Source organism: Aotus nancymaae, unplaced genomic scaffold (genome assembly GCF_030222135.1).
Source record: "Aotus nancymaae isolate 86718 unplaced genomic scaffold, 86718_ANA_hifiasm-v0.15.2.pri h1tg000011l, whole genome shotgun sequence".
Taxonomy (NCBI): Eukaryota; Metazoa; Chordata; class Mammalia; order Primates; family Aotidae; genus Aotus; species Aotus nancymaae.
This window is the reverse complement of record NW_026988422.1, coordinates 77,896,876-77,922,668: the sequence shown is the minus strand read 5'-3', so window position 1 is coordinate 77,922,668 and position 25,793 is coordinate 77,896,876. Positions and strand designations below refer to the sequence as shown.

Below are 25,793 nucleotides of genomic sequence, written 5' to 3'. Positions count from 1 at the left end.
GGGCAATTACTTTGCTGGATTCTGAGGTTCTAACACTGTGGTCATTTTACAGATGTGTCCACAAATGTCTGATACCACTTCAGGGAAGAGATAGAGCTTAATTACCTCCCCTCGCATTGGACTGGACTTAGTGACTTCCTTCTAAGGCAGAAGCGGTGGGGTGTCATTTCTGAGACTGAGTTATAAAAAGACTGCTGCTTCTACCCATGGGTTCTCTCTCTGTGTCCCCCTCTGTCTCCTTCACTCTCTCTGTCTTTCTCTTTCCTCTCTCTCTCTTTGGTGCTTTCTCTCTATAGCCTCTCTTGATCCCAAGACATTAAACAAACGAACCTCTACTCTCTCTCTCTCTCTCTCTAAGTCACATTCGAGCAGTCCTATGAATAGTCCACATAGCGAGGAACTGAGAATTTCTACCTATGGCCTCTTGAGTGAGCCTTCTGGGATTACTCTGACCAACAGCTTGACAGCAAGCTCATGAGAGAGCTGGAGCTGGGACCACCCAGCTCAGGCCCTCCTGATGGGTTCTCTCTGTCCCGCGCTCTCTCCCTCACTCTCTCTGTCTCTCTCTTTCCTCTCTCTCTCCTGAGGAAAGAATTATCCTGAGGATAATTCCTGACCCTCAGGAACTCCCTGAGATAATCACGGGTCGATTGACCACGCAGCAGTAGATGATTAAGACATTCCACAGCTCCCGTCCTTCACTGTACTTAAGCAAATCTGTGTCTCCTTCCCTCACCCCCAGAGACCCAGTGACATAGATGGTGGTTATCTTAGCTGCTCTGCTCTTTATGCGTAAGAGCACATGGAATCCCTACGAATATCCACTGAGCCGGTCCCATTACTCCCTCTATTTCAGGTATGAGGAAATGGAAGTACAGAGAGGCAAAGCTCATTCCTAAGGCCACACCACCGCTGCTGGTAAGTGCCAAGCTGAGACGGGGTTTTGAACCAGGCAGGCTGGCTTCGACGTCTACCCTCGTACCTTCCTTGCAAACACAGCTCCACTTACAGATGACCTGTGCCCAGCCAGGCCGTGGAGACACGGTGACCCCAGAGATAAGGAGATATCCTCTGAGGTTGCCCAGCTGGGGAAGGTGGAGACCTTCTAAGTCCTTTGGCAGTCCTCTGTGCCAGCCCTGGAAGGAGCCTGGGTTTTGCATCAGAAATAATAGGCTTGTGTCCTGGCAGTGTGGATGATCGATCATGCTTCTCTCCCCACCAGGACACAGACAGGCGTCTGATTTTAAGGGTCAAGGGGGCGTGCCTGCTGCGTTTTACCTGTGGCTCTGTCTTTATCAGAGGCCTCTGGTAACTAACATTTGGACCTGGGATTTTGACACAGGTTTCTCCTTGGCACCTGTCCTTAGCAACCCTCACACGGAGCATTGACCCCAAATAACCCCCTTGACTTCCTCACTTGCTCTTTTGCTCCTCATAGTCACTCTGCAAGCAGGAAGTGAGTGGGTGGTGCCTCTTCTTCCAGCTCAGCCTCCATCTCCCCTCAGGGCCCCCAGCGTGAGACAAGGTCTCCCGGTCTACGTCCCTACTGCCCACCTCTGCTGCCCATGTGGGTCCCAACCTGTTTGACTGCGCCTTCAGTGACCTCCGAGTGGGTCCTCACTTCCACCCTCACCCTACCAGGCTGTTTTCTACTTGGCCACCAGGATATCCTTAAGAATATGAGTCCTTCAGGTCACTGACCTGTTTGAAGCACCTCCATTGGCCTCCCAGTGCCCTGAGGCCCAACCCCATCTTCCCCTGGTCCGGAAGACCCCCTTTCTGGACTGGCCCCACCAATCTCTGCAGCTGGGACACCCAGGAGCAAAGTTCCCTAGAGGGGGACTCTCCCTGCAGGGCTCTCCTTCAGCCTGGGAGAGGAGAGGAGCTCCGGGAAAACTTTCAGTAGAAAAACCTCTTTGCTACTGCTGGGCTGGCTACTCCTGGCACAGATTGCAACTTCCTTGACAAAACCGTGTGAGTCAGCTCCTCTGCAGTGAACAAGGCCACCTCACAGAATGTTCTGTCTCAGGCTTCAGTTTGATGCAACGGTGGATAAGTCAATCCTTTCTTATGCTTCTAGTCCTCACATTATGTAGCAGGAAGCCTCCCAGGGTCCTTCCTCATGGCACTGACCCTCTGTTGACCCAAGCCCCACTCCCGCTGCCAGGGCAGTGCCTGGCTTTTCCCGTTCTCCCCAGGACTTCCCGCATCTCTGCGGGGAAGGCTGCCGGCTTCTGGCCATTACAGCAGCTGCTTCTCAATCATCCCTGTTCCCTACACGTAGAATTGTCAGATTTAGCAAACAAAAATATCTCAAAATTCATGAGGCATGGGTACTTGTGCTAAAAAGTTACTCATTATCTGGGATTCCCACGTCACTGGGTGTATGTGATCAGCACTTCCCTGCCTGCGGGGCGTGCCCAGCGCTTGTGTGTGGTAGAGGTTCCAAGCTCAAGAACTCAGAGAGTCCTAGGCAGCAGCTGACGACTTGTAGAGTCTGGGATATCAACGTGGGGACAACATGAGGAACTCGCCTGGGTGTATGTGTTTGTTACCTGGTGAGTGCTCTGCACTGATTGGAGGAAACGATGCCTACATAGCAAGGAGCCTCTGGGCCTATTCTAGGAAGAGTCTGAGGCCCACCCTCAGGCATGAAAGCTGGGTGGGTGGCGCTGCAGGGAGCAGGAGCAGTAAGGGAGTTCCTGGGGTCTGAGCGTCTGGCGCACAGTGCACTGAACAGGACAGTCCTGCCCTCTCTTGTACTGTAGGTGGTGAAGCATCAAAAACCCTTGTGCATTTGAATACCAAGGAGAAGCTTAAAGGCTCTGCCTCAAATATTCTGATTTATCTGATCAAGGCCAGGAATACGTGTTTTTAACAAGCTCCTCAAGTGACATTAATCAGAGTATGAGAAACACTGCTACAGGGAGGTGGCAGGTCGCCCGTCGCCTGGTCTCCTCTGAGCCTTCAACAACCCTGTAACACTGACCAAATGATACTCATTCTCCCTGTGTGGCCTGAGAGGTGGACATGTGTATGTCTGCTTGCAGTCACCCAGCTTAGGACCAGGCAGCAGAGACTCCACCCACTCTCCTTGTACCCTAACATTTGCGATGGATCAAGATGAGGATCATTTACCTTGATTATCCTGATCAAACTCACACGCTTCAGAGCAGCCCCTCTGGGAGAGGCTGGGAGAGAAACAGGGGCTTCTATTTAGTGGAGACACCATGCTGGGGGTTCTAACTCCTTGGTTCTTCCTCTGTCCAGTGGGGACAACAGGGACCACCTCCACGGGGCACTGAGAGGCTGAAACGGGGTTGCGCAGGGAAAGTGCCTGCCCTCTCCCCACCCCAGCAGACAATGGGTGCTCAGCTCAGTGCAATCAAAGCCAGTAGCTGTGTTACCCACCCAGAAGCCACAGTGCTGCAGGAGGCTGTGTGTGTGCGTGTGTGCTCACATGTGTGCACAGATGTGTAATGATGCAGACGTGTGCAGGAGCAGCCGATTATCTGCACTCTACATGTCTGCGTAGAAAGTCACCATCAGGAAGGGAGTATGGATGCCCATACTAGGTTTTCCCAGGAGTCAGAGTGTCTGTCTTGTGTCTGTGGCTCCTGTGTCTGTTGTCACCTTAGAACCCCTCACTCCCACCAAGGTGGTCTTGGAGAAGGGTGGCAGAGAAGGGTCAGTACTGTGGACCTGCTCTAAAGAAGCTGGAGAGAACCGGAGACGTCACCTGCTTCCTTTTCCCCAGCCCCTGCCCCAGGTGCCTCTCAGTTCACCTCTGCATTAACTCAGAGGGCACACAGGGCTTAGGCAAGTGCCAGGCACACAGGACGCAGCCTCCAAGTGCTGCCTGTGATTATTACTATTACTCACACCTTCGCGCCCCATGCAGTGTCCTCATGGCCAATGAAGAGATGGGCCTCCAACCCAACCCTCTCCTTCTCTCCCACCCTATCCTCTCCTTCCCTCCCCAGATGCTGCCACAGGCACTCTCTCTCAATTTTATGCACACACCTTTACTCACTTTTGAGACTCACGGTGTCAACTCCTGATTGTCCCTCAGAACTCGGCTTCATTGGCACCACCCCAGAGAGACCCTCAGGGCCCTGGCTGCGGAATGTCCTCCCGATCGTCTCTCTTAGTGCCCTGTTCTCTTCCTGAACTGGTCTCCTGCCTCTAGCTTTGCAACTCCCAACCCCACCCAAGTGCCCTCCCCTACTTGGTTATTTTTCTTTTTGAAACATTTTCTTTAAAAAACCATTTTAAAACAGTTTGGATGTACAGAAAAGTTACAAAAGCAATTCTGAGAGGTCCGACATACACTCTCCCTGCTTCCCCTAACGTAAACGTGGACCTCTCATGTGACCACGGCACGTTCCTCAGAACTAGGAAGTAGATATTGGGACAGTCTGGACTTACGTGAGGGTCACCAGCTCTCCCACTGATGCCCTCTCTGTCCCAGGAGTCTACATGGCATTTAGTCTCCATGTCTGCTTAGATTCCTCTGGCCAGGCACCATATCCCAGGGTTTCCTTGCCTTTCATGATCTCGACACTTTTTTTTTTTTTAGACAGAATCTCGCTCTGTCACCCAAGATGGAGAACAGTGACACTATCTTGGCTCACTGCAACCTCTGCCTCCCGGGTTCAAGCAGTTCTCCTGCCTCAGCCTCCTGAGTAGCTGGGACTACAGGGCGCCCGCCAACTCGCCGGCTAATTTTTTTTCCACTTCATTGATAAAAATTTATTGCAGTTTGGCACCTAGAGTAATAACAGGAATAACAAGTAATTTCAAAAAGAGTTAAGATTTCTTCAGCAAAATAGATGATTTCACATCTTCAAGTCCTTTTTGAAATCAGTTATTAATATTCTTTCCTCATTTCCATCTAAATGACAGCAGCAATACAGTTCTTAGTTACTCAACATTTTTAAGCCTATGACTGCTAGGCTATGCATAGCCCCACGTCCTAATCAGGCATTCATTGCTCCCAGCAGGTCTCCATCTACTTGTATCAGCCTGCTCTTTCCTCCCAATCTCAAGGTTACTCTTAAAAACTAGTAAATGCAAAAAGAACTTTTAAAGTGGCAAGGCATGGCCCATCCACAGTCAGTCCAAGGACAGTTTTCAGCCCTACTTCACCTGGGTCTAGTTCAGCTGGTGGATGAGCTGATTGATGCGTTCTCCCCGAGAGCCAGGTGCGCCCATCTTTTTGAGGAAGCCCACTCTATTTTTGGTAGCACGATGGACCACTGAGAGGTGGAAAGGGTGCAAGAATCATGAGATCTCCTGAAAATGCTTCCCCAGGAAGGCAGTTTCATGAATGAGGTCTTCCAAGCAAATGACACCAAACTCCTCCAGATGCTCCTCAATCACCGTGTGGTCTGTTAGATATATGGTCTTATTCTTGACTTTGGCTTGTCCACATTTCAAAATGAGTTCCCAGACAGACTTCAGGTTTGGAAATCCTCGGGTCACATAAGTTTCTACTCTACACAGCATTTTTAGGTTCTTTACAAAGACACCACTAAAAATTTTCTTTAAGCAAAGTCTTGCAATGGGTCTCTGCACCAGTAAATTCACGCCATCGATCCTTTCAATGCGTTTGGCAAAGGCCAAGGAATGTTTATCTGGCAATTTCAAGCCGTGAGGCTTCACTTCCAGTCATCTGACACGCACCTTGTCACGTATCTGCCGCCAGGAATCATGTAGGAATGATTCTAGCCGCTTAGACCTGGGCCCTTTTCCTTTCCTCTGTTCCTTCTTTGCCAAAAATGCCTGCTTTGCCTGAGTGGCTTTGAGAGCTGCATAAGCCTTCCTCTTTTTCAGATCTTCTGGAACCAAAGGGATTTTTCTTTGCTTTTGCTCCACCATCTTTCCAGTGTAGCAGCAACTGATCATGTGCCTAATTTTTGTATTTTTAGTAGAGACAGGGTTTCATCATGTCGCCCAGGATGGTCTCGATCTCTTGACCTCGTGATCTGCCAGCTTTGACCTCCCAAAGTGCTGAGATTACAGGAGTGAGCCACTGTGCCCAGCTGACCTCGACACTTTTAAGTAGGACTGGCGGGGTATTTTGCCAAATGGCCCTGAAATTGGGATTGGCTGTTGTTTTCTCATGATTAGATTAAGGTTCTGGATTAGGGGTACATCCTGCCAAGAGGATGCACCTGGCTCATGATACCATATAGAAGACAGCAAGATGTCAGCACTACTCACAGCTGGCGATGTCAACCTTGATCCCTCGGCCAAGGTGGTGTCTGCCTGGTCTCTTGGCTGACATGTCACCATGTTCCACTTTCTGTGCTCCATCTAGATGACAGCCTCATTCCACAGCACTCATCATCAAGAGACATGCAATCTATTTTACTTTTCTGTTTTATTCTTCATTCCTTTTCATTGTGTTATCTTGCCACATTATAATGTCTCCTCTATAAGGGCAAGGATTTTTGTTTTCTTTGTTTTTCTTCAGCACTTGGAACGGTGCCAGGCACACAGTGGACAGTCAGCGAACATCTGTGGACAGATGAATTGTTGTCATCATAGTTTGTAGTTCTGTTTATTTGTTTACCTGGTTATTGAGGGAGGGCAGTGTCTGCCGGGCTCACTCTTATCATTACGCTTGCACTAGCTCCATGCCTGGATTCCTACTAAGAACCCGGGAAATAACCTTTGGATGGATGAGCTAAGTAAGCCCCACAGCCAGGGGTGGGCTGGGGATGGCTGCTCAGTGTGGTGGGCAGTTCTTTCCCTGAAGACCAAGGTCATTTTTTAAAAAAATCTGAGTCTCTTCATGGAGAGGAGGGAGAAGGAGTTGTGGGCCTTAACCTTGTATTACTTCTCTGCATTCTGATTACAGCTCACAAGAGGCAGTCTTAGAATCCATGTGGCTAGAGAGGGAAATAAAGGTGGGCTTTCTAAGAACATGAATGGTCTTGGCAAGAGCTGCAAAAACTCAAAGGGCAGAGGAGGATTGACTGTGGCCTCTGCTGCAAGTCATTCAAAAATTGAAGCACCGTTCTGGGGTCATTGAAAGCTGTTTAACTCCATTTATTTTTCTTCTCTTTCTTTTTTGCAGCCTGTTTAATTCAATTGTCACAGGTTCCTGGGTACACAAAATGGTGGAGCAGCTCAGAGAAAGATCGACAGAAAGAAAGGAAGCCTGATGAAAGAAAGAATAAACTTCTGAGAGGTCAGGAACATTTTTTTTGTAGAAAGGAGGACACTAAGCTGGCTTTGAAGCATGAAAAGGACCTCCTCAGACAACAGATGTGGCAATAGGTGTGAGACTCCCAGGCAGAGAGACCGGCTGGAGATGAGTGTGATGTGATGAGCCGTGGAGTGTAGGGGATGTCATGGGTCATCAGTCTGGATGGATGGCTGTTCCTGGGGTGTCCACTAGGAACCAGACATAGCGCTAGTGCAACTATAATAAGAGTGAGCTGGCTGAGTTGGCATCTGCCCAAAATTCATACACTGAGGCCCTAACCCTCAGTATTTCAACATGTGACTGTATTTGGGGATAGAACCTTTAAAGAGGTTACTAAGTTATGATGAGGTCATGGGGGGTGCGGCTAGTCCTATAGGACTGGTGGAGATTAGGTGAGAAGAGGAAGTTAGAACCCAGGAACCTGCAGATGAGGACCATGTGAGGACATAGGGAGAAGACAGCCGCCTGCAAACCAAGGGGAAAGGCCTCAGGGAAACCAGCCCTGCAGACCGTGGCCTGATTTCACCCTGTGGGTGAGCTCATTCCACGCACGGGAGGGCCTGGTGGGTGTTGGAGAAGCAGCCGTGGATAGAGGTGAGCGTCCTGGGAGTGCTGCGTGGAGGCATCTACTGATGTGCAGGCAGGAGGGTCAGAGACAGGAAGGGCCCAGGGGACACTTGGAGTGTGGTGTGGATGCCCAAACTACCCTGAAATTGGGATGAAAGAGATCAGACAACACACCCGCCTCCGGTTTAGGATCTCTGTTACTGAACCGCCGGCACAGCCACCTCCCTCCTCGTGTCTCCTCCACACGCCCTGCGCAGGCCCAGACTGGAGTTCCGTGGGGTCCCCTACACTTCACGGCTCACCACATCACACTCGTCCCCAGGTCTCACTCATGTTCCCCACATCTGCTAGATGAAGTCTTTCTCATGCTCCAAAGCCAGCTCGGTGTCCCCTCCTCCACAAACACCTGACTCCTCAGAGGTTCATGCTTTCTGTCTGTCCATCTCTCTCTGAGCTGCTCTGCCATTTTGTCACCTAGGCTCATGTGACAATTGAGTTAAACAGCCTGCGATGACCCACAGCATGGTGTTTCCACATGTGACATGTAGCAGAGGCCATGGAGAGCCCACCTCTGACCCTTCACACAGGGGCTGCTTTGTGACTGTTTGCTGAGTAAAGTTTGGACAGTGCTGGACCTTGGTCTTTTGTGTGACACACAGAAGGGTTTCCTTGTGACCTTGGACTGGTTGGGTAAACATCGAGAAAAATATTTGCCAAGACAGACAGGACATGATGCAAGGGAAAGGACAGAGGAGTGGATGTCCGTACCAAGGTGCCCTGTCCTTAAGAGCCACCCTGAGCCCATAGCACAAATGCGGAAAAAGGTCTGTGTCTGGTTGCAGCCATCTGCCCTGCCGCTAGCCTGCACACGTGCCATCTGGGCTGTTGGGGCCTGGGCCCTCACTATCACCAGCTGTGGGACTCTGGGAAAGCACTTATACTCTTGTCTATAAAATGGGAACAATGGTAGACTTTGCTGGTTTGTCAAGGAATGGGTGAGATCACAGGTGCAAAGTGTCTGGCGTGGGCAGTTTTTCTTTTTGAAATATTTTCTTAAAAAAATGGGGTAGGCAGGGGCACAGCAGAGTGGAATGGAATGTAATGGAATGTGAGGCCTCTGTACTTTGGGGGACAGGGCTTGGGGTCCTGACCTTGTTACCTCTAGTGGGCACTCATCTCTGATACAATCCAGACTCTAGAATCTGAGGTAGCGGGGCACAGCCTCACGGAAGCATGCTGAGAACATGCAGAATGGGGTGGGCAGACGCACAGTGGGTCAGACTTGGGAGCAGCGAAGGACTCACTCACCCATTCATTTGGTTACTGAGTGTCTGATCATCTTCATTTCACAGAGCAGGAAACACGTGGTGCTTGGTGGAGGGAGGGAGGGAACTTACCGGGCTCAGCGGGAAGCTGGTGCTTGAGATGCCCCCAAATGAGGCTTCTGCTCCTGGTCAACTCTCCTCCACAGCACAGCACAGGACTGAATGTATAGCTCTGGGCCACACTCCCTCCACCAAATTCTGGCTGCACCACTTAGGAGCTGTGTGACTGGGTAAGCTGCCTAACCTCTCCAAGCCTTGCCTTTCTCATCTGTGAAATGGGGATAGTAGTGGTGCCTTTCTTCATAGGAGTCCTATGAGGGGCAAAAGTGACATCCAGGTGAAGGGCCAGGCCCCCGGCCTGGAACATAGTAAGCTCTCATGACACCATTCCCAGAGCTGCCTCCACAAAGAGTTATAACCAGTGTTTGCAAAATGCTTTATTGTTAATGCCAACATAAATTTCAAAAAGTTATTGACACCTGCAACTGATACTCTACTCTTTGCAACAGGCTTCCCTTCTTCCACTCCCATACAGGCCCATAAGATTATAACCATATCCACAAGATGATATAATCAATCATCAAATGGGCCATTTCCACCCTGATATCCAGATTTATTTCTTACAAGATGAATGGCTCTTGAGTGTTTTGAAATCAACCATGTTTGACAAGGCACACCTCAGCCTTTCTATATGATTTCAGAAGTCCTTGGATCACAGCAAGAGTCTGATCCTTGTATACAGAGGGAAATTGAGGTCCAGAGAGGGAAAGTGTTGCCCAATGTCACACAGCAGGTTAGGGCCGAAAGAGTAGCCCCATTTCAGACTCCCATTCCAGTATTTTTCTCATGCACGATGAACTGACAGTTGTTGTTGCTGATAGGTGGGGGACCAGGCTTGGACGTGTGCTTCCTGGTGGCCCTCGCCCACTGGAACCCTCCTCCTGCGCTTTGTGGCACTGAGCTGGGCATCAGGGGCCTGGACTCTGGACCTGTCTCCTCCACTAACATGCTGGTGAACGTGAGCAAGTCAACCAGCCTCTCTGGATCTCAATGCTAATCTTTCTTGATAAATAGTGAGGGCAAGACTGAATGTTCTCCAGGTTTCCCCAAGGCACCGGTATCTTGTGGTTGTGTGGGTGGAAGCAATCATTATTTAGTAATTTTATTGTTTGTAATGCCTCGTTAGTCAACTAAACCAGTGTGAATCACTAGCTCCCAGCATACGGATGGGCCACAGCACACCCACCTTCATCTCCCACCCGAGGCCTGTAGATTTCAGGAGAAGCCCCGCCTCAGGGGCGGTTCACTTTGCCAAGGAAGAGGATATTGTTCTCCACAATGAATATCAGAAAGGGCCTGTTGAACACTAACATCTGAGAGCCCAGGCGGGCCGACCTGTACATGAAGATTGTCCCCACGGCTGCTGCTGCTCTGGTCCCGGACTCGTCCACCTCCACCACAGCTTTGTGCACCATCTGCAGGAGAGACACAGGTATCACCGGGCCACCAGGGGTGGGTGAAGCCATCATAGCAAATGGCAAAGCTTCTGCCTATGAGCATCACCCTCTATGTATCTGTGCAACTGAGCCACGGAGCAAGTTCGAAATGGAACAATGGAGCAGCTACTCTGCCCCAAGCACTCTGCTGGGAGGTCACTTCACATGTGTCTATCACTGAATTCTCATGACATCTTGGGGCAAGGTGTGGCTCTTCAGTTTTATAGAGGAGAGAAAGGAGGCTCAGAGTGTCAAGTATTTTTTGGAGATCACTCAGATAGTAAGTATCTTCTTAGTTTTGGTTGTTTAATACAGGACTCCTTAACCCAAGGAACAGTGGTAGATATGGCTTCCCATTACATAAAGGAAAAGACACAAAATGAAACATTTGCTTCTTGTGGGAAAGAAAGAGAGAGAGAGAAGGAGACAGGGAAAATGTGGGACATATACACCACGGAATATTATGCAGCCATAAGAAATGATGAGTTCATGTCCTTTGTAGGGACATGGATGAACCTGGAAACCATCATTCTCAACAAACTGACACAAGAACAGAAAATCAAAAACTGCATATTCTCACTCATAGGTGGGTGTTGAACAATGAGAACACATGGACACAGGGAGGGGAGCATCACATACTGGGGTCTGTGGCGGGGAACTAGGGAAGGGACAGTGGGGAATGGGGAGTTGGGGAGGGATAACAAAGGGAGAAATACCAGATATAGGTGATGGGGAGGAAGGCAGCAAACTACACTGCCATGTGTGTACCTATTCAACAATCTTACAAGTTCTTCACATGTACCCCAAAACCTAAAATGCAATTTAAAAAAAAAGAATAGAATGGAATGGAATGGAGTGGAGTGGAGTGGAGGAGTGAAGTGGAATGAAGTGGAGTGGAATGAAGTGGAGTGGAGTGGAATGGAATTGAATAGAATGGAGTGGAGTGAAGTGGAATGGTGTGGAATGGAATGAAATGTTATGGAATAGAATACAGTAGCACAGAATAGAATGGAATGGAGTGGAGTGGAGTGGAATGAAATGGAATAGAGTGGAGTGAAATGGAGTGAAGGAGTGTAGTGGAATGTAGTGGAGTGGAATGGAATGGAGTGGACTGGAGTGAAGTGGAGTGGAGTGGAGTAGAATGGAATAGAGTGGAATGGAGTGGAATGGAATGAAGTGGAGTGGAGGAGTGGAATGGAGTGGAGTGGGTGGAGTGGAGTGGAGTGAAATGGAGTGGAATGGAGTGAGGTAGAGACGAATAGAAAGAATAGAATAGAATAAGATAGAAGAGGATAGAATAGATCTTGGAAAGCAGATGCACAGGAGCTTCTGGACCCACCTCAGACACCTGGATGTTTGAGTGGTTGCTGATGCCGGACAGGTCAGCATGGGAGGTGAAGACATCGCTGATCCCTAGCTTGGGGAGGACTTTCTCCAGCTGATAGGAACCCTCAATGGAGAATTTGGGAAGGTAAAGCTCGAGCTGCCTGGAAATGGAAAAGGAGCTTTCTTAGCCATTCTAGGGTATTGGCACACTGAGCCTCACCCCTTGGCTTCAGAATGTACTGGATTCTTAGTTTTCATTGTTTAATAAGGAACACTTTAACCCAAGGAACAGTGGCGGTTATAGCTCCTCTGGCCTCTTGTCTAGGATGAGGCTCATTTTGCTCTGGACCTGGACATGGGCTACCCTAGAGGTCTTTGCCCACTCTGGCACCACCCTAAGAAACCCAGCTTTCAGCCCTTGTCCCTCCAGCTGGGCTAGGCCCCTGGGATCTGGATGTCACAGGATGCCTCTGGGCTTAGAGGCAGCTCCTTGGCTGGGCAGGTCCTTCCCACCAGTGCTGTGTGACCCTGGCAGGACAGGTGTGTCTCCCTGAGGCTGCTGTGGGGGTGATCTCAAAGTACCTCTTTCTGAACATCTTAAACCACTTCCTCAGCGTTTTCTCACTCAGTCCATTCTCCACCTGCTGCATCTTTCCCTCACTGGGGAGAACGAACAAAGCTGTGGCATTGCCTTGGTAGGGGACCCCCACCACCCTGCAGGAGAGGTTCCGGTCCAGGAAGTAGTGATAGTGATCCTCATGGCTCATCATGGGCACCCGCACCACAGTCTCCGAGGTCACGTAGAAGTCTTGCTCTTGGGTGTCTTTGTGGTTGAAGCTTGTCTCCCACTTAGCTAAAAGTGAAAAAACGGAAAAATGAAAACGATTTTTTTGTGTAAGAATTAGAAATTCTCAGCTTCAAATGAAAGGAGTGCAGATAGTACAGATAGCCAGCGGAGACCATCCTTATGGCAGCCTCAGAGCAGTGACTGTTCAACCTCTTGAATTTCAAGGCAAGTCCCTTTATAACATTTGGGCACATTCTTGGACTTCTTGTGGGACGTTTCCTTCCACATTTGCAAGAAAAGAAGGTTGGTTTTCACATCTGCAGAGGCCCTGGACCCCTGATGTTCTTTGATCCTCTAATGTTACTCAAGGCCCAATCTCCTAGTCAAGAGAGTAAAAGATAGGCTGACTGTGAATGCTACCTGGTATCTGGGTGAGTTTCTCTGTTTTCACTCTCTTCTCAATATTTTGATCTAAGTTTTGGAGAGAAGTTAGTATAGGTCCTGGAAATGAATGGTTTTTCCCATTGGGAAGTCTTCAATTATCCTTCTCTGACCTTCCTATGGGAACTTCTGAACAAAATGCTATAAGTGATTGTTTCCAACTTCTTTTTATTATAATAAATTAATTAATTTATTTTTGAGATGAAGTCTCCCTCTGTCACCCAGGCTGGAGTGCAGTAGCACGATCTCAGCACACTACAACCTCCACCTCCCAGGTTCAAGCGATTCTCCTGCCTCAGCTTCCTGAATACCTGGAATTACAGGTGCACACCACCATGCCTGGCTAATTTCTGTATATTTTTTTAGTAGAGATAGAGTTTTACTATGTTGGCCAGGCTGGTCTCAAACTCCTGACCTCAAGTGGTCTGCCCATCTCAGCCTCCTCAAGTGTTGGGATTACAGGCATGCGCCACCATGCCCAGCCTATTTCTAACATCTTAATCATTATCAAAGGAAGACCCCACCCAACACCTTGCTTAGCTTATTTCACAGTTGTCCTCAGTAGTCTGATGTAATGGAGACCAGGGGACAGAAAACCTCAGAGTCCAAGTTCGACACACTGCTGTGGGCTCAGTGTTTATGTTCCCACATTGTTCATATGTTGAAACCTAACCCCCAAGGTGGAGGTGTTAGGACAGGGGGCCTTTAGGAGGTGATTAGGTCATGGGGGTGGATCTGTCGTGAACAGGATTGATGTCCTTAAAAAAGACACCACAGAGAGCTGCCTTGTTCCTTCCACTGAGCAAGGACATATTAAGAAGTCACCATCTATGAAAAGAATAGACACTGAATCTGCTGGTGCCTTGATCCTGGACCTCTCAGCCTCCAGAACTATGAGAAATAAATTTTTGTTGTTGCTAAGCCACCCAGTTTATGGTGTTTTGTTAAAGCCACCCAAATGGCCAAAGATACGATCTGTGACACAGGAAGGGGAGGTGTTAACAATTCACTTCTTTTCCCACCCTTCCCACTGTCTCCTCTCCTCTGCTCCCTTCCCCTCTCTATCCACTCTTGCTTTCTGGCCCCTGGCGGCCCGGAGCTGTAGACAGGAGCAGGGATGCTTACAAGAAGAGTCGGAGAGATAACAAGCAGAGGTCAGCTCTTGCCAAGGAGTCAGGAGAAGGCATTTCAGAGGAACAAGCATTTGTCTGAGGGAGTATTGGCCTCTATGAGGGCAGAGGTTCCAGGATCTGGGGGATATGGGGAGCTGGGAAATGCCCTCTAAGCCCTTCTGGGGTCTGTGTCCTGCCCCAAGTGGCTGAGGTGTTGGTGTCTTTGTCATGGTGGCCACAATGGTCTCATGCTTCAAAGCCTGTATGGAAACTGGGCCTTCAGAGGTCTGCAGTGGCCCCAAAACAGCAAACAGTTCTTCCTCCATGGAAGAAACAGCATCCCAGGCTCACTAACCCCGTCCACAGCAAGAAGGCACCCATCTTACCTCTTCTGGTTGCTTGTTCATTTAATTTTTCTCAACAGGCACCAGAAAGAACTTAATCTACTCCCCCTCCTTTATGTATGTGAGGGAACTGGTTATTCTTTAGATAAGAGCAGCAGAAAAGCCAGAGCAGGTGCAGGTTTGGGCCCAAGGGCCTTACCTTTAAAGAAGATGTAATTCACCATGACCATGACTGCGTTGCTGTCGAGGTCCTTAAGCAAGTCCACAATCTTGCCCTTTGTTTGCTTTGAAACATAGTCATTGATCTGTTTCAGGGCCCCCACAGAGTCGTTAAAGTTAGTGGGGAAAGTGTCTGCCAGGTACATCGTCTTCATGGCATTCATGAAGGTGTCCCGCATGTCCACCACCGGGTCTGTGAACAGGGCACTGCCAAGGCTCAGCTGGAAGCCATCTCTGGGCTGGCTGAGCTCCTGCAGGAGCTCCTGGAAGCCTCTGTGCAGCTCCTCCTCTGAGCCTTCCTGCAGGTTGAGGCCCAGGCCCTCCAGGATCTGTGTCTTGGTGCTGGACCTAGCCCCAAGGGAGAGCATGGCCAGGCTCATGGAGACACTCACGGGGGAGAAGAAGACGTTCTGGCTGGGGGCAGTGGCAGCCAAGGCCCTGTAGAGGTCAAAGGTAAAGTCCTTTCTGTTCCTGGGGGCCACCATGTCACCTACATGGAGGTCCTTGACTCTATTCTTCATCTCCCGGGAGTGGTGGCAGTAGAGGGAGGCCCCCGGAGGGCTGAGAAGCACCAGGCACAAGAAGAGGAAGAGCGGCATGGCGGCTGTCCTTTGTTCTGAAAGGGAGAGAAGGTGTCCTCAGAGAGGGGTGGGGCTTGTCGGGGCGCTGACTTTCCAGAGATGTCCCCACCCAATGGTAGGTTTGGTCCATTCAGCTTCAAAGAGAAGGGATGGCACCCCTGAGACTAGGAATAGGGGTTTACATAGGGCAGTAGTGGCTCGAGGACAAAGATTTAGGGACAATGGGACAAAGAAGGAAGAGGGAGAGCAGGTGTAGACCCGAGGCAGGGGCCTGGTTGCCAGGCAGGAATCCTCCCTGCTCATCCACCTCCAGGGACACGTTTTTGGGGATGGAATATGGAGGGAGAGGGTTCCCCCTGCTCTATTCTGTCTCGTCAACACCTCGGGGTTACTAGGGAACTAAGCTGCTTGCATATGAGCTTCAGGCCTTCACTCTGGTGTCCTGGTTTGGCACATGGCAGAGCCCTGTGGTCCTTCTATGATTTCAGAACAGCTACATGCCTGGGGCCCTCAGCACTGCTGGCCTTGCCCTGTTCATTCAGCAAACACGGAGTGAGCATCCCCCTGGGGCAGGCAGGATACCTGGGTGCCCACTGTCCTCTTATCCTTTCACCAGGGGCTGCTCCAGGTCAGCCTTGTCCCACAGAGAGACACCTTCCTCTCCTAAGGGAATTCTGCCTGCCCTCTTCATGCGAGCATCCCCACCGTCCTCTTCTTCTGTTCTGGGCTGAACTGTGTTCCCCCCACCCCAATGCATATGCCGAAGTCCTGATCTTCAATACACCAGAATGTGATTATATTTGGAGATAGGGCTTTTAAATAGGGGACTGAGTTAGAATGAGGTCACTAGAGTGGGCCCTAATCCAATATGAATGTGTCCTTACAAAAAAATTGAAAAGAGATCAGGATAAAGACACGCACAGAGGGAAGACCAGGTGAAGATGCAGTGAGAAGACAGCCACCTGCGAGCCAAGGAGAGGGACCTTGGAAGGAACAAACCCTGCCAGCACCTTAGACTCAGGCTTCCAGCCTCCAGAGTTGTAAAGAAAGAAGTTTCTGTTGTTGAAGCCCCCTTGCCTTTGGGACTTGGTGATGGCAGCCCAAGCAGGCAAAGACATCTCTTCGACTTCCAGACAAGGAGGTACTCGTTTTTGTCTCTGGCTCTTCCTAGGGGTCCTTTGTAGGGTCTCCCATCCCTCCTGACGTGGTCTTCACTTCAGTCCTCCTCTTTCCCCCTCCACTTCACCCAGGAGCAGTTCCTGTGCCCATGCCTCGCCCTCTGGCTACGGGTAGAAGTCCTCCCTCCTTCCTTTGCCGTAGGAAACAGCCCAGGATCTGAAGCCACTGCCCAGGTTCAAATCTCGGCCCTGCTGTGTCCTTGCAGTGTGATTTTGGGTTACACCCTGAGCCAGTGCTCCACAACTGTAAGGTAGAGGTGGTAACAGCACCTGCACCATGGGATGCTTGGGGGCACGTTCGGTGGGAGTGTGAGCCATGGGCATGGCAGTGTCTGGCAAAAGCCTCATCTGAGGCCCCCATTTTCTCAACTGTACCATGAGGTACATGCTTTACACACACACACACACACACACACACAAAACTTGTGTGAGCCTGGCACTAATTCCCAGGTAGAGGACCTGCCTGGCTTCTGATGTGGGCTTTTCCCTGTGTGTTGCCTTGGAGGGAATCTGTTTCTGCTGGGCTCTCTCCATGGGCACAATGTCATCAGGTCCCCCAGATCCACAGAAGGCAAGGGCCACCTGCCACAGCATCCCATGATCCAATTAAAACCAAACTCCAAAGGGCCTCAGACAGCTGTGTGGGAAATGGCTTGCAGAGTGACCATGGGGCTCAGCAGTGGGAAGAGATGGTCTCAGGAATTGGGCAGGCCTGGGCTGCAGGCCTGCTTTAAGCAAAGTTGAATAGCTCCAGCAGGTCACCCTTGCCAGCCCAGTCTAGAAATTGCTCCGAGAAGGAGGCTCATATAGAAAGTCTGTCTGCAAAACCGAACCCAAGACTGAACCAGGCAGCCGTAGCAGTTGGGCACATTGCCTGCACCCTCTTTCAGGCACTGTGCTAACTCCTTTAGCCTCGCACCACCCAGAAAGGTATGTCCAGCTACCAGCTCTATTTTACAGATGGGTAATCCGAGTTTCATAGAGATGGAGTCACTTGCTAACATTAGCAAAGCTTGGACTCAGACCAGTTCTGACCCTCCAAGTCCACACTTGGAGCCACCGTATCACTCTGCCTCTGCAGAGTCCTGCCTCCTCCGTTCCTGTGCCGCATCTTCCGGATTTGGAAATCCCTGACTTAGCAGCCACCAACAATAGCCCTAATCTGCAGATAATGAGCAAGCAGAGTCCCCCGCTCCCTCCGCTGACACTCCCTGCCTGTTCCCACTGAGGCACTTGTCTGGAGAGTTTTGAAGGACATGGGTGGGTAGTTTAATCTCTGGCTCCTCTAGATGAGTCTGTTTTACAGCACAATCTGGTCCCTCCTGCCAAGTGTTGGAACCAGTCATGTGTGGAGATGCTGCTAAAGAAACAATGTGGCTCAACCCCCCACAGAGCCACACTGAGCTGATAATTCCGCTCAAAGAAATGCTTTCCAAAACAGCTTCAGAAGCAGGGGAGTTTCCCTCTTGGATAGAGCCCAGGGGCAGCTGACCAGAGAGTCTCAGTGAGGCTCTGGCCTCCTTTCTCCCATCTATGCAGCTGCTAGGTCACCCTGGGCAAGCCCCACCCTCTCTGGGCCTCAGTTTCTTGATCTGCAGTCAGCCATGTGCTGTGGACACCCCCACAGAGCCCCCTGCCCCCTGCCAAGCACTAGAGATCGGATGGGGAGGAGCTGATCTCCTGGCATGCACTGAGTCTCCCCAGGGTCTGTTTGGAGAGGGCCCTCTGGGCCCCCTAATTAGTAATTAATTAGTAATTAGTAAAACCACTAATTATTAAAAACCTGCTAGACACTCCATACATATTACTACATCTAACCTTCACCAAAAATAAGCATTACTCACTCTATTTACAGATTGAATAGACTGTGGCTAAGCAAAATGCAATAGCTTGTTCCAGCGATTAAGTGATGGAACCAGAATTAAAATCCAGGTTCCTCCGACTCATGCACAGCCTGTCTCTGAGAGGCTCTGAGGAGTGACACCTCGTTCCTCCTTGACCCCACCTCCTGGTATCCCCAGGCAGTTCACCTGTATTAGCTCATTTCTACTTCTCCACAGCAACATGGAGTTGGTTTTACTATCTTAACCGTGCAGAAGAAGAAACAGAGGGTCAGAGAGGTCCCTTCAAGAGGCAGTGGAGCCCCTATTGCTTGTTTTACATTTTTTAGTTTCGAAGCCAGGGTTTGCCATCACACTCCTGGGCATCTGGTGGAAATATATGGCTTTAACAGACAGGTGAACCCCTGGGAGCCTCCCATTCCCCAGACCAGCCTCCACCGAGTGCCTTGAGAGCCTAGTCGGGCTACCCCTCTCCTGGGTTCCTGGCTTTAGTGTTGGTGCAGAGGGAAGAGAGGGGATCAGTCAAGTTCATCTGTCATCCCAGGCCAAGGTGAACTGAGTTGACAGGTGGTGGGGATGTGGTGGGTAGGCCTTGGTCAGTCCTCCCCCAGCCCCCTGCCCAGCCACCCATGAAGCTAAAATCTGCTGGCTCGTGATTCCCGTGTTGGGCAATGAAGTCCTGCCCAGGCGCACACTGGACTTGGCTGTGGGAAGTGTGTTAGTGAGGAGGGTCTGTCCAATATCTGCTCATTACAAAAAGGGATGTGAGGCTTGGATCCCAAGCAGAGATGAGAGACGACGTCACAGCTTCCTCTAGATCCTGAGACCCAGAAGCAGAACTTCCCGGGAGAAGTCATCTTGACTTCTGGTTCCACTGCAGCCCATCAGCAAGGCTTGTCAGTTTTATCTCCAAAACAGGCCTTAAAGCTGCCGCCTCTCTCTGGCTTTCTCACCGCCCCCTAATGGAAGCTCCCACCATCTTCCCCTGAGCCACCCCAGTAGCTTCCTTTCTTTGTCCTGCAAGGCATTCTATATGCAGCATATAAAAGAATCTCCTTCAGTCATAAACACGGTCACAGCGCTTCCTCGCCTAAGAAACTCATGGCCAACTCCTGTGTTTCAGGTCAGCACTAACTTTGATTTATGCTCTAACCCACAAGCGCTCCTGTGAACGGGCTCCACCTGGCCTTGACCTGCTCTGCCCTGGGTCATGTGGTACCCCCAGGCTCATTCTTCTTTTCCCAGTTTCTCAAATGCAGCAAGTTCTGTCCTATCCCTGGGCCTTTGGACACCTTCCCTCTCTACTGAAATCCTCCCCCGTCCTTTCTCACCATGGCCAGCTTCCCCATCAGCTGCAGGCCTCTGCTTAAATGCCACTTCTTTGCAACACCCCATCATGCTGGACCTTTTCCCCTTCCACAGCTATTCTCTGGAACAGTCCCTTGACTGTTTCTCTCTAAGCTCCTTCAATTACACATGTGCCTTTATATACGCATTTGTCACTGACATTTTTCATTCCGGCCTCTCTCTCCATGGGAGCCTCATCTGTGCTGCTCTTACCTTCAAGAGTTTGCAGTCATGAGAGATGCGCCATACACCTTCGTAGAATGAACGAATGAATGAACTGACCCGTCTCCTTCTCTGTGATTCGGAGATATTACACTGCAACCTGGACACTGAGTAGTGGAAAAAGCCAGGCTGGCCACCCAGAGCTGAGCTCTCCCCGCCCCGGGGCTCACTTGCCAGGCGACCTTGAAAAACTCCCTCCCTGCCAGCTCTGGCTTCCTTTTATTTCTTTATTAAAACCACTCGATGGAGACATGACTGCTCTTTAAAAAGTTGCACATATTGAATGTCTACAACTTGATAAGTTTGGAGATGAATCCACATCTGTTACTTATCATTACTGTCAACACCATGAACACATCCGTCCCTTCCAGGCATCTGCAGCCTGTATTCTTCACACTTCAGTTTCCTGATCTATGAGCGAGGACACTGTCCCAAGGGAGTGGTTTCCCCTTTTATTATTGTCTATCCGGCCCAAAGCCCTACCCTCAGAAAAACTAAACATTCTGCTTACTTTGTTTCTACACTTTGTTCATTTAACAAACTGCCAAGTGGTTCCTGTCTCTCATGAGCAGCTGCTTTGACCGGCCTGGGTGGCAGCCTCCAGGCAAGACGCCCTTATCTCAGAGAAGCAGATAATACTGGATCGTTGTTCTTGATTTCTAAAGGCTCAAGACTCCCAGCACAGAAAACAACAGAAGCTGCCGTTTACCGAGCGCCTCCTGTCCAGCCAGCATTTTGTCCCCATGGTCTTATTCGAAAGATCAACAGGTCCTTTCAAAACAGGTCTTGTTCAACAGGTCGAAAGGTCTCTCAACTTTGATCCTGCTGACCTTTTGAACAGGATGATGCTTGTGATCTTGTCCTGGGCATTGTGGGATCACAAGCAGCATTGCTGGCCTCCAGATGTCACTAACCCAGGCCCTCCCTCCAGTTGGGGCAACCAAACCTGTCTGCAGACATAGCCAGATATGCTGAGTGAGAGCACCCGCTGTATTTAACCTTCAGTCACACCATGCAGAGGGTGTAAGTATTTCCATCTTATCTATGAGGAAACGGAAGTTCTGCCAGAGTTAGTGTGGAGCATAAAGTCACAGAGCTTGGGGGATGCACTCACCTCTGCTGCCTTGGGAGCCCCTGATTGTTACCCGACACTGCAGAGGCGAGACTCCTCCAGAGCTCTGCAGCCTCCAAACCCCGTAACTGTGGAGTCCATCCTCTCCTGGCCTCACATGCCCTCGAGCCCATGGGACCTCCCATTGTGGTATCTGTACTTACTGTATCCTGCAGCTGAGCGTGCACACAGTGGAGGTGGCAGTCCCTCAGGCTCAGGAAAGGGCAGAGGGCTGGCTGGACTGCAGCCAGCATTTGTCACTGACCACAGCCGGCCCAGTCTCCACCCCTCCCTGGCCCCGCCCCTGCCAGCCTTTCCTTTCCTGCCAGGTTTCCAGCCAGCAGGCCTGCCTGCAGACACAGCTGCCTGATCCAGAGGCTTTGACTGATATGCCCACTAGCTGCCCCCCAAGCCTTGTGCTGCCACCCAGGCCACCATTTGCCTGGAATGACATGGACACTCCTAAGAGACAAGATCAAAGAGGCTTCCCATTGTTGGTATTCTAGAGACAGGGAAAGGGACAGCACTAGCTAACCCTCCCTCTTTCCAGGCTCGATTCCTTGGTTTTCTGCAGCTAATTTCCTGTAGATCACGGGGAGCATGCTCTTGAGCATGAGAGCTCCCCACAGGCCTGCTATGCTGACTGGATCGTAGATCCCAGCAGTCAGTTCTAGTGGAAATGAGAGGGATTGAGAGTCTCACCATTCCCACGATGAACAGGTCACCGTAGCCAAGCCTGTGACTGCACCAACCCCCGAATTGGGGCTCAGAAGAATGAAGGGAATTTTCAGTCATGCATCTAATTAGGGGCAGAGTGGGGTTGGTGCCCAGGTGGCTGACTCCACGGTCAATGCTTTTTGCTGAGAAAGGAGCTGCATTCAGGATTTCTACGGGCTTGGATGGATTCTCCCTTTCTACTTTGAAATCAGGATCCCCAACTCAGCCACACACTCTTAAGAGCATTTCCAAGACACCGGTGCAGGGTGCTGGCTGAAGCCTGGTTACATTTCCAAGGTCCCTATGCCTGGGGGACACAGTATGTTGTGTATGGTCATGATCATGGAAGGTTGTGTGACTGCAGGTGGGGTGTGGAGTTGATAGAGCAAGTCAGAGATAATACCCAGAAAGTGATCTTGATGTTCAGCAAACACAGTTTGTCGACAACCTTTAAGACATTTCCTCCTCCTTCTTCATGGTTTTGGGGCCCAATTAAGGGGCTGTTGGATATCCACAGAAAAAATAAGAACTAGTACTTATTCAAACTTTAAACAAAGACCACATATTATGCCAAGTGCTTTACACACATTATCTCTTTTCATCGTTACAACAATCCTTCCAGGGAGACACTGATCTCGGCCCCGTCTAGCGATGAACACTGTGTATCTAGAGCCAAGTCCAACTACTATTACCTCTCTAGAAGCAAGCACAATCACTACTGAGTATCTAGAGGAAAACACAGTCACTACTGGGTATTGAGAGCCAGGCGTGATCACTGCTGGGTATCCAGAGTCAGGCGGGATCACTCCTGGGTATCCAGGGGCAGGTGCAATCACTACTGGGTATCCAGAGGCAAGTCCCACTACTATTAGGTACAGAGCCCTTAGTTTTTGCTCAGTACCCTCACAGTTCATTCCCATTGAAGTGGAGAGAAGACAGAACCGAGCAGGTCAGGGAATCAGTTCCAAATCCCAAAGTTAATAAGAAAAGGCTCTAACAAGGGAAGCTGAGTCCCCTCTTTCTAGGTTTGGCTGTCTTCCCATTACGCCATGTAACATGAGCAAGAATCCTGTATCTCATTGACCTACAGATTCCTAAACCGTACCTGCAGGATGGAAATCAGCACTGAGTACCAGTTATGGTGAGTAATGGAACCCCAAAGATACCCATGTCCTAATACCCAGAACCTGTGGCTATTATCTTCTTTGATGAAAGGGACTTTGCAGATGTAATTAAGTTGAGATCTTGAAGATATTGTCATGGATTATCCAGCTGGGTCCTCACAATAGTCACAAGGGTCCTTGCAAGAAAGAAGGAGGAGATGGAGTCAGAAGAAGGTGATGCCATGGTGGAAGCAGGAGGGAAAAAGTCAATGTGATGTGGGAACCAGGTGCCAAGGAGTGAGGAAGCTTCTAGAAGCTGGAGAGGGCAAGCAATGGATGCTCCTCTAGAGCCTCCAGAAGAAGTAGAGCCCTGCCAATGTTTTCATTCTAGTCCAGTGAGGTCTCTGGCCTCTGCAACCATGAAAGAATAATTTTGTGTTGTCTGAGCCACTGTTTGTGATAACTTCTTAGAGCAGCCATCAGAAACTAGTGCAACACCGCCAAAATGGGTTCCAGAAGAAACCGCTTTGGGAAAGGTGGGCTAAGCAAGGGTCTGTGGGCCGTCTCCAACCTGTGTGTGCTGTCTGTGCTCTGACCACTCAGGAGGGAAAGACATCACATGCTATTTCCCAAGCTTATACCTTAAGGAATGTCTTGAGAATATGGGGGTAAGTCTGAGGTAACTCATGGCTTCCACTCCCACTTGGAAAGGGCTCTGAAGGAATCAAGACTGAGGGTGGTGAGTTTTGAAAGAAGAGATTTGGAGGGGGTCTTGGAGGCATGGCACCCCAGTGTATCTGTCTTCTATGGCTGCCGTAACAAAATACCTCACACTGGCTTGGCTTTAACACACACTGGGTGGCTTAAACAACAGAAATTTATTTTCTTGCCATTCTGGAGGCTGGAAATCCAAGCTCAAGGTGCTGTTAGGGTTGGTCTCTGGTGAGGGCTCTCTGCCTGCCTTGTAGATGGTTTTTTTCACTCTGTCCTCTCATGGCCTCTTCCCTGTGAGCCCACACTGGACACACACATACATGCACACACACACACACACACACCCCCCAAGTGTGGGTGGGCAGGGGGAGACAGTGAGCTCTATGGTTTCTCTTCCTCTTCTTACAAGGACATCCATCTTATCAGATTAGGGTGCCACCCTTAAAGCCTTATTTAACTTTGGTAACCTCCCTAAAGGTCCTATCTCTACAAACAGTCACAATGAGAGCTAGGACTTCATCATAAGAATTTGGGGGAGATGCAATTCAGTCCATAACACCCAGGGTGAGTACATAGGATGGCCAAGTGGCCAGAATATGAAAATTTGGTGTCCTAGAGCCTAGCAGGGCATGGGAAGGGATCAAAGTGGGGAGGTGGTCTCTGGGAGAAGGGCTGAGAAACCAGTGTTGGCCCCTGTGATGCCTTGCCCTGCTGAGCACAGGTGCTCCTCTGCTTGGCCCCCAGCCTCCCTGCCCTCTGTTCCATGGTCCTGGGCCTCATGGGGATTGAATGAGACCAGTTCAGGAGCCTAAAAGATGTCTCTCAGGACCTGGCTGATGGTTCTGCTCTGAAGTGGAGGCACCGATCTTGATTATTGGTAGGGTGACCAACCATTCCAATTTGCCTGGGACTGAGGAATTTCGGATGGGATGGGATATCCAGTGCCAAAACTGGCAAAGACCTTGGCAAACTAAGTTATCCACCTGAGTTATTAGGCTCCTTCCTTGTTCGGGGATCCAGCCTCTAGCTCCTGATCTAGGGCTTGTGTCTTAATAACTTTTCCCACTTTTCTTGTCTTCTCTTTTCAGTCTCTGAGACAGTCTTGGGGCTGTTAATCTTGCCTTAAACATCTGCTATTGTCTTTTCCCTTTTGCGGCCATCATCAAAGTGGGGGCTGCCAAAATGAAGTTCAATCCCTTTGTGACTTCTGACCAAAGCAAGAATTGCAAAATGCATTTAAATGCACCTTCCCACATTCACAAGAAGATTGTGTCTTCCCCTCTTTCCAAGGAGCTGAGACAGAAGTACAATGTGTGATCCATGCCCATCCAAAAGGATGATGCAGTCTAGGTTGTACAAGGACACTATAAAGGTCAGCAAATTGGAAAAGTGGTTCAGATTTAGAGGAGGAAATGTGTTATCTACATTGAATGGGCGCAGCAGGAAAAGGCTAATGGCCTAACTGTTCACCTAGACATTCACCCCAGCAAGGTGGTTATCACTAGGCTAAAACTGGACAAAGATCACAAAAATATCCTTGAATTGAAAGCCAAATCTTGCCATGTAGGAAAGGAAAAGGGCTAATATAAGGAAGAAACAATTGAGCAGATGCAGGAATAAAGTAATCTTATATGCAAGCTTTGATTAATACTTGAAACAAAAAAAAATCTGCTATGATCTTTCTTAATCAGCCACTATGCCTCCCTCTACCCATCACCTGCCTGCCTGCATGAGCTAAAACATACTGGCACTGCCTTCCTTCGACCATCCTTCCATCCATCCATCCATCTATCCATCCATCTGCCCTTCCTTCCTTCTTTCCATCCATCCATCCATCCATCCATCCATCTGCCCTTCCTTCCTTCTTTCCATCCATCCCTCCATCCATTCATCCATCCATCCATACATACATCTGTCCTTCCTTCCATCCATCCATCTATCCATCCATCCAACCATCCATCCACCTATTCATCCATTCTTTCATCCATCCATCCATCCTTCCCTCCATCCACCATCCAACCATCCATCCACCCATTTATTCATCCATCCATCCATCTATCCACTTATCCATCCATCCATCCTTATAGCCTTCCATCCATCCTTCCTTTATTTCATTCCTCCAATATCAATGTTTATTGAGCTCTAA

At 49.8% G+C, this 25,793-nt stretch overlaps 1 protein-coding gene and 1 pseudogene across 3 annotated transcripts; both read right to left on the bottom strand.

The window, feature by feature from the left end:
• Positions 1 to 4,737: 4,737 nt before the first annotated feature.
• Positions 4,738 to 7,374, bottom strand: LOC105721291 (ribosomal protein uL30-like; annotated as a pseudogene).
• Positions 7,375 to 9,530: 2,156 nt separating this feature from the next.
• On the bottom strand, positions 9,531 to 21,353 carry LOC105721290 (plasma serine protease inhibitor). Of its 3 annotated transcripts, none has more exons than XM_012458286.2 (5): positions 21,278 to 21,353; positions 14,814 to 15,449; positions 12,513 to 12,783; positions 11,944 to 12,091; positions 9,531 to 10,583 (listed from the first exon to the last, which is right to left on the bottom strand). In XM_012458286.2, the coding sequence occupies exons 2-5, from the start codon at positions 15,430 to 15,432 to the stop codon at positions 10,401 to 10,403; spliced, it is 1,221 nt and encodes a 406-aa protein (XP_012313709.2). In that variant the 5' UTR covers positions 15,433 to 15,449; positions 21,278 to 21,353; the 3' UTR covers positions 9,531 to 10,400. The 3 variants fall into 3 exon arrangements, with proteins under 3 accessions (XP_012313709.2, XP_012313710.2, XP_012313708.2); XM_012458287.2 differs by lacking the exon at positions 21,278 to 21,353 and adding an exon at positions 21,117 to 21,268; XM_012458285.3 differs by lacking the exon at positions 21,278 to 21,353 and adding an exon at positions 19,994 to 20,490.
• Between the last annotated feature and the right edge of the window lie 4,440 nt (positions 21,354 to 25,793).

What these genes read in the sequence shown, in the direction of transcription:
- LOC105721290 (XM_012458286.2), bottom strand. Translation starts at nt 15,432, where the DNA reads ATGCCGCTCTTCCTCTTCTTGTGCCTGGTGCTTCTCAGCCCTCCGGGG. An exon ending in GAATTACATCTTCTTTAAAG is followed by an intron (nt 12,784 to 14,813) that starts GTAAGGCCCTTG and finishes TTTCACTTTTAG; the next exon opens with CTAAGTGGGAGACAAGCTTC. An exon ending in CAAACATCCAGGTGTCTGAG is followed by an intron (nt 10,584 to 11,943) that starts GTGGGTCCAGAA and finishes TCTCTCCTGCAG; the next exon opens with ATGGTGCACAAAGCTGTGGT.